Consider the following 8,634-nt stretch of genomic DNA (forward strand, 5'->3'; position numbering starts at 1 on the left):
TAATAACAACTCTACGGGGTGAAATCCCTAAGGAAAGTAAGTGGTTTGCTCAAATTCCTTATCTGTTTTAATGAAATAATATAATTTAGTATTACAGGTATATATTTAGTAATCCATCCATAAATGTAGAGTATGTAATATAGACATTGATAAACAAATTATTTATTTAAATCTAATTAAAAAAAGAAATAAGTACTTAAGCTGATATTTTTAAAAACATAAAGGATATTTCTAGTGAAATTTTAAATATTTTTAGTTAATGTAATTAATAATAATGTCCATCCATTTTTATTAAAATAAATTGTTGATTTGTGCATCTTTAAGATTTACAAATTACTATCATACTTAACGAGAAATTAAAAGCATATATATATTTTAATCTATTTCCATTTTTCAAATTTACTTAATTCTTAAATCACAATTTAAATGATTTAAGGATTAGAAAAATAAGATTTCACTGAGATAAAACGTAAAACAAAAACTGATACAGTTCACGTTCCGATCTTAGATTAAAATTCATCCAGAATGTTATTTAGACATAAATGCATATCTGCATTGTGTGTAATGTCCTTTTATGGTTAATTATTTTTGCTGAGAGATAGAGGTAATAACATGAGATCGACAAGCTATCCTTACCCGCCGACTGTCCACATAGGCTCCAAAAACCAACCTTACCTGAATTTTTGATGTACTGAGAACAGTGCGCCACACACTTTGAATTGGATCTTTTCTCACCAAACCGTTATATAATGAGTTCCTTACACACTTACACGAAAAATTCATGTAAAAAAATAGCAGTGCAAACGTTATAGTAGGATAGCAAAAATAAACAAAGGTTAGAAGTCGATATTACAGATAAGCACAGGAACTCGATGCTCAAAACCCAACTTATAAAACTTGTGGAGAAGAGGTAGGTATTAGGAAAGAATTAGCAGTACAGAGATCAAAGGAAGCGAAGAAAGGAAGACGCAAATATATATGTATGTGTGCCCGCGTGTGTGAGTGATGATGCCCGATGCATAAAATCAAGCCCATAGATAGTTTTTTTTCTTCGCACCTAACTCCCAGAGTGGTACATCCCATACATACAAAGTCAGCAAAGTAATAAAACGACTTCTATACGTCTGTAAGTTTGTAATTGAAATAAATGTTATTGGTACTCTGATGAATAGATAAGAGTGATTAAAATAGATATAATGGTGCTGTTTTCCTGCATATTACTTTTCTTTTTTCTTTGTAATTACACAGAGTAAAATAATGAATTATTTTTGTTATATTTACTTAGAACTATCCACGACAAACAATTTATTGCACGATCTTAAGTAACATAGCACAATATAATTGAAGTAAATTCTTGATAATATCCTATAATATTCTTCTTTGTATTTGTCAACCACAGCATTTATAATTTACACATTTCCAGCGTCGAGATCTCGTTTAGATATAATAGAACCTAAACTGTTACTTATGCCCTTTCCATCTAAAATTTTAATTATTCTTTTCAATATTTTATTCTGTTTATTTATCTAAATTTATTCCAGTCTCTGAACTGATTTAGAAAAATATCTACCAATGCTCAAATAACATGCATGTTTAGAAAAGAACTTTTTTTTTTTTTGTTTGACTCGAGTCCTCCACTGAGAGCCTAAACAGCCCCAAAGTGGGCATGTTGAGATTAATTTCTCGGAGCCCTCATGAAATAAATTTTGACCTATCTAAGTTGGATTCTAGCCTTCTAAACGAAGCACTCTGGAACCCTTGCCCTAGCTCGCTCAGCTTTTTTATTTTTTTTTCTGACCCCCTGTCTGGTCATTTCTGACATACGGGAGGGATTTATTCTAGAGGTAATCAACCTACTCTAACTATGGGGGGGGGGAAGAGGCGGTTTCATTTGGTGGGACCGTCACGGAAATAAAAGTCTACCCTCAACTATTCTTCAAGAAAAGTAGTTTTGTGCACGATTAAGCAAAACTAGAGTATAGAATTGATATTAGGGCATTTTCATTCAAATCCTCATTGTCCATAGTTTGAGCGAAATTAGAGAAAGAGTTTTCGAAATATAGAGAAAATACTTGCAAAAAAAAATATGTGCCGAAAAAAATTCGTTTACGCCGTAGTAGCGGCGACAAAATTCGATAAAACTCATCAAACCACACAATCACAGAAAATCGGATACTTGGTTAGATCGATTGTGCACGAGCACAAATTTGGCCACTGAATTTGTTCCTTCATGTTCAGAATACAAAATGCGACATTTTTATTTATTTTGTTGTATGGATACAAAGCTTTTGAAAGCAAAAAGCATTTAAAATTCCTGTTACATTAGAGCTATTTACACGATTATAAATGATGCAGGGACCAGTTACTTAGAAATACGTGCCCAATTCCTTCTTAAGACCTTAAGGTTACAGCATTAAAAGAAATATTGCTCCTCAACAACATATTGTTATGTAAAACGTGATCTATGATTCTTCGGTCGTCATGAAGGAATGAAGAAAAGTCCCTTTGCTCAACATACGGCTACCAAACTAGTAAGGTTGCTCGGCATAGGACAATTATACAGGAGCCTGATGCATAGAACTCTGTAAATCATTTTAAAAATCAGTTTCTACCACATTTAATATAACGATTTCAAAACTCATACTTATTAGCTAATTAGTTTAACTAATAAATAAATTTGATCTTTTTATTTTATTGCTTACATTTATGGTATAAGAAAGTAAACAGCATCAAATTCCGCACCGCACTTATTAATTTTATAAATTATTTTGTTTTAATAATAATAATAATTCAATTATATATTCTGGGTCATGTCCTCTCAGAATAACGATACAAAAAATATTAAGAGGGCTTTCGTAAGCCGTAAATTGTTGTAAACCAAAAATGAAATTATTTTAATTTTACCAAATTTGAGTTCAAACACATTTCTTGCGGTCCTAAAGCAGTCCTTAATTAAATCTATTAGCTGCTTAATGCTAATAGATTTAATTAAGTAACGCATTACAAAAGTTTAGGTTTTTCTTTTGATTTTGTCACCTCTATATCCTAAACTTTAGATGATAGAGAAAAAGTTATAGTAGAACAAATTAAATAACATTAATTTATGCGTGGAATGAACAGCATCGAATTCAGTGAAGTGCTACGGTTGTAAATCATCTATTCTACTAACTAATTGACTAAATAGTACTTCAGACCAGCTTACCGCACATTCAACTTATAATTTAATGCTCTATAATTATTTTATTAAATTAATTCCACCATTCAAGATTTATGGGTGAAAAACAAAAGTAACACCTACCATTCCATGAATTGTTAATTTATCAAACTAAATATCTCATTGGTGTAAATTTTAAGGTATTTATGTGTTTCTGAGCTGTTTGTAATCATATGCCACAGTTTTGTACAAAATTTCGATGTTTTGTTCTTCGACGGTTTACAACAAAAACATTACCAAATTAATAACTCCGGTACAGAATCTGATGCTGTAGAGATTTCTTATACCATTACATAATTCGCCTTTTAATCAAATTAATTCTAAGCTGCATTGTTGCATGTAGTCCTTTATATGGCTAAAATTGATCCAATTTGTAATTTATATGACGTTCTTTGAATTTAAATTAATGCATCAAGGAATTCTTTATACTGTGTTATAATATTTTTCCGCAATCATATCATAGAATCAGTATTTTTTTTACTTGGTAAACAACAGCTACTGCTTCGTATTTATCTATATAGTAAACAACTGCTATTAATTACATATTTATCCGCTTTGTAAACAACATCAATTACAACAATCACTACTTCAAATGACTTATATAAGTTTAAATCAAAAATTTTATTTGAAGAATTGGTTCGGAGTAAAGAGAGTTCTTGTTCAATTTATTATCATTTTTTTTTAATCCAGGGAATCGGTTCAGTATGAAGGGCCGGCCACCCTTAAGTTCTCTGCTTATCCCTTTTTATTTGATTTAGAAATATAAATAATGCATCAGACTTTTCGTAGTGAATTCTTTTTTATGAATTTTGGTTCCTTTCCTCTCCCTAACGTTGTCTGATTACTAAGTTTTTTACAAATTTTACGAATTCTTTATATCCAGCAATTTATGTACACACACACACACACACACACACACACACACATATATATATATACATGTTCAGCTCTGACTTAATTTGTGGTGTTAGTGAAATGACGCAGGTTAGAGGATTGCTTCAGCACTGATCTATTAGATTTGGATTTTGATGGGCTTCACTAAACGGATGTACGTAAACAGCGATTGGAAGTATCGGCATCGAACTTTCGGGTTAGCTAAGCCTTTATTACTATAGTGAAGTGATCAAGTAATGTCTGCTCCTTTATTTGTTACTTCGTAAACCTCAATGATGTTTAATTTGGCGTTCTCCTCTGCAACGTTTTTAAGTAAGTGAGGCTACGATCACTTTAAAAATAGAGAGGAGGGAGGCGTACTCCAGTTACTTTAGACATAAAACATTATTTTTTATAAATTCACGTTACTTTTTTTTTTAACCAGTCTAAAGAGATTTTGAGTTGATTTTGTTTTTCCTAAGGTTGAGAGGGGTCACGACAATAAATCCCCCCAGGGTCCCAAATGTTCTAGAAATGCCCACAGACTATCTAATCATCTGTTTTTCTTACTGATCCCTGCATTAAACGTTAAAACTCAAATCTGAAAGGTTACAGAATTGACTTATCACATCTGTGCCTCCTGACGGTTAATCGCGATTTCAGTGCTCCTAACTATTTCAATTGACCGTTTTTGCTTTTAAAAAAAACGGATCTTGGATGATAATTAATGTTTCTTTTTAAAAATAATAAACCAAAAAACCTATTTGATTTTTTTTTTTAATTTTAATTTATTTTGGAAGACTCAAAACTCGTGTAGATCTGTATAATATACTAAAAAGTCATACGATATAGCCTTTGTAATTTTTTTTTTGGTTACTTTATTTTTATAATGACCACGGTATTTATAATCATTATTGTTCTTATAACGCATACTACTGTGTTATACTTCATAGAAAGAATTAATAAAAACTTTTAAATACTTATTCATATCGTTATACAAAAAAATAATTAAAGAATAGTTAAGGTGCAAATCTAATTAAATTCAAAACTTAATACCAGTTGACAGATAGAGGATAGCTTATTAGTTTATTGTATGTTTTTATTATATCCGTTCATTAAAATATTCTGCTTTCATGACAAAAAAAAATCAGTTACACTATTATACCTTGAAGACGTGATTTTACGTGTCTAGAATTATGGAATTGTTTGAAAACGATCTCTGAACGGTCTTCTTGCTGTTAAATCTATTAATTTTTTTTATTTATTTCATTGCAGACAGGTATTAAGATATTTTTATTTTCTGTAAACTACAGTATGAGAATAAACTGGCAGACTTTGAAGCCAAACAAGCACTTGCTCTTCCGGGTCTGGGCACGGCCGTTCCGACACCCCAAGAAATAAGTCTCCCGATGAAAAATGAAATATTAGATAGTTGGCAAGCCATGTGGAATGAAAGCTCGCCAAGCACATTAAAAACCACTAAACCATAGACCACATCAAACCGTTCCAATCGCAGGGAGGAGGTAGCTATTGCCAGATTAAGAATAGGTCATACGAATTTAACTCATGCATACCTCATAAATAAGCAACCACCGCCAAAATGTCAATACTATAACAGTGTACTTACGGTTAGTCACATATTTGAAGAATGTCATTTCTATTCCATGAACTTACGTAGATTGGGAGTGGGACCGAGTGTATCGGATGCCCTGAATGATGAGCAGAAAAACATAGAAATGGTTTTAATTTTCTTAAAAAGGAATAATCTTTTGAATAGGATTTAAACCCGAAAGTTTGTTATATGTATTAAATAATTCTAAAATAATTAATTATTTAGCAATTTCCAAGGAGTTTCAAATCTTGAAATAGAATTATAAAGTGCGAAACATGGGCGTTGATAACCTCAGGGTTTTACTCCCTAAAGCCCCAACCAACAACAACTACAGTATGAGGGATACAAGTACCCCTTCCTAGTGCCCTTGAAATATTTAACTATCTCACATTGTTAGCAGTTTAACAATGAATAAAAACAAAATATCAAAGAATTTGCTAATCAACTAAAGCATAAAATAAATGTTTCCATATTTCCATGGCTGTTGTGACAAAAGTACCAAGTTTTTTACTGCTGTTATAACAACCATGGGACAAGAAAACATTAATTAATTATTATCAATACTTACAACAACCATCAATTAGGTGATAATAATATTTTAACAGAATATGCAAATAAAAGAAGTATAACCAAGTGAAATAGCAGACAAGAATATAAGTTAAGTTGACAAATGCATGACAGCCTGCAACCAAGATTGGCATAAATGCTCGAATATTAATTGAAGTAATAAAGAAATTTGTGACTATACACTTTATTATAATGGATATAATGAATAGTAGTTATTTACTTGACCTCTAAATGAAAATTCATTTAGGGAAAGATTGGCCCTCCAGTAAAAGAAGTAACTCCTTCTTTTACTGGAGGGCCAATCTTTTTGGCTATTGTTGTAACAAACATGGAAACATGAAAGTAATAGTAGTTTTGAAACTAACATCTGGATGGGATTATCGTAAAGTGAAGTATTGTCATTATAAATGATAAAGAAGATGTCATATTCGAAACGTGAAAAAAATAATCTCAACTCGAAGTAGGATAATAAGTGGAAATTGGAAGATGCGTACGCCGCACAAGATTTTTATTTTTAAAGAAATCTTTGGGGCGATGGTTATTGAATATAATAATAATATTGAAGGCCTAACAAACCCGATGGTTCGATACCGATACCACTAAACAATTTCTGCATACATCCTTCCTGCAATGCCCCTCCAAACCCAATTCTACTAAATCAGTTTTAACGCTATCCTCCCATCTACGTTTCGGTGTACACCTCAGACGTTTACTCGTTGGTTCAGTGTTAATTAACATTTTAGGGATCCGCTCGTTACTAAGCCCTACAATCTTACACGCCCATCTTATACATTGCTTTAACTTGAATTATATTTACGGGGTTTAGGTCTATATATTAAAAAGTGTTGTAGTCTATATATATTAAAAAGAAATCATATATATTCTAAATGTATTAAAAAGAAATCATTGGTGTTTCAAAATAACAATCACTTTAATAGAGAATAGTTTAGTTAAAAAACACACTTAATAAATGTATGTAACACGGACCCAAATTTTTAAACAATCATTTCTGTACAAAATAAGGTCTGTTTCCTTGGGGAAATATATTTAAGCAAACGTACGGCCGGTTATACCTTTTTCATCAAATGTTTCCCCTTTTGAATAATGAAGTACCGATCCCTAATTAAGTGAAGTCATTAATTAAAACATGCTAATTGTTTGTTTTTATTAATAGAACTAATGGGTACTACGGGTAGAGATGAATGAAGAGAAAGATCTTGGAAAGTGGTTCGGATTACAAAATAAGGAAAGTCAGTAAATATTCTCTTTTAACCACGGATGGTCATAAATTTGAATTAATTAAGTGTTACTATTTACCCTAAACAATCCATTAATCATAAATCTTTTCAGTTCGTCACCACAAGCTATTGTGTCAGTCTAGATACTATGATTATGTTAATGTTATGTCGTTGTGATAAGCGATAATTTATGAAATTTAAGATGATTGTTTAGATGAGTATGTTGTAACAAGGAAATAGGCGAGCTTTTTTTTCCAGAATGAGCGGAATTCGGTTTCCTTCGTTCTCTATCAATTGTTTCTATGAGTTGCACCAATGCACAGGCACACACTGTAAATGTAACTGTGAACCTTTTATGTAATTCTTGTCCTGCGAAGGCACCTTGTTCACTCCAGTTTGTGACATGGCTGTGTTGCTGTAACAGATAGTAACAAATTTACATAATAGTAGTACAAAATTGTGAAAGACGAATTAATTTCAAACCTCCTTACCCAGAAAAATGCAAGCACATAAAGGCCTTAATCAAATAAACAATCTTTGTAAAACTGTTCTGTATAAAAAAATCAATTAATTAATTTAACTATTTCATATTTTGAAGTCATTATTGCCTAGTCATAGATCATAATTAATATCACGTTCTGCAATAAAATTATTTGTAAAAACATTTCGGGGACTCTGTCCATGGTACATCGGAAACATTTTTTTGATTCATCAAGGATGTTTTTTTTAAATATTTAAAAATAAAAACCTTTATTTTCTCTCTTCAGTTGTTATTATTTAATTTTAGAACCAATATGATGCTAACATACAAAAGTGCGAATCTTTTTTTGAAGTTTAGACAAACCAAATCCAGAATGTTTTTTTTTCTTTGTTATAATTTTGGAATTTACATTTATTTTTATTTTGTAATTTATATTGTAAGTCCTTATTACCTTTAATTTTTCTATATAATATTATTTATATAATAGATCAATTTTGTTAGCATTTATAATCCTATTTTTTTTAATTGTTACTGATTCAAAAATTATGCAACTGACAGACTAATTTTTTTTTAATTTCATAAAATTTTCTAGAATTTATGACCATAATTTCAACCAGTTAAGAGCAGCTCTGTACGGTCATCATTTTCT

General features: G+C 30.9%; 1 protein-coding gene across 2 annotated transcripts in view; it reads right to left on the bottom strand.

Moving 5' to 3' along the window:
• The window catches only part of LOC106689867 (sodium/potassium/calcium exchanger 5), a 24,293-nt gene extending 18,536 nt beyond the window's left edge, over nt 1-5,757 (bottom strand). For both annotated transcript variants that reach the window (XM_067045419.1, XM_014435058.3), the window contains exon 1: nt 5,715-5,757. In XM_067045419.1, coding sequence (XP_066901520.1) covers nt 5,715-5,742 — 28 coding nt within the window. In that variant the 5' untranslated portion in view covers nt 5,743-5,757. The remainder of the gene's footprint in view (nt 1-5,714) is intronic.
• Nucleotides 5,758-8,634: the final 2,877 nt, after the last annotated feature.

This window comes from Halyomorpha halys, unplaced genomic scaffold (assembly GCF_000696795.3).
Source record: "Halyomorpha halys isolate HHAL.00 unplaced genomic scaffold, Hhal_1.1 Scaffold1502.1, whole genome shotgun sequence".
NCBI lineage: Eukaryota > Metazoa > Arthropoda > Insecta > Hemiptera > Pentatomidae > Halyomorpha > Halyomorpha halys.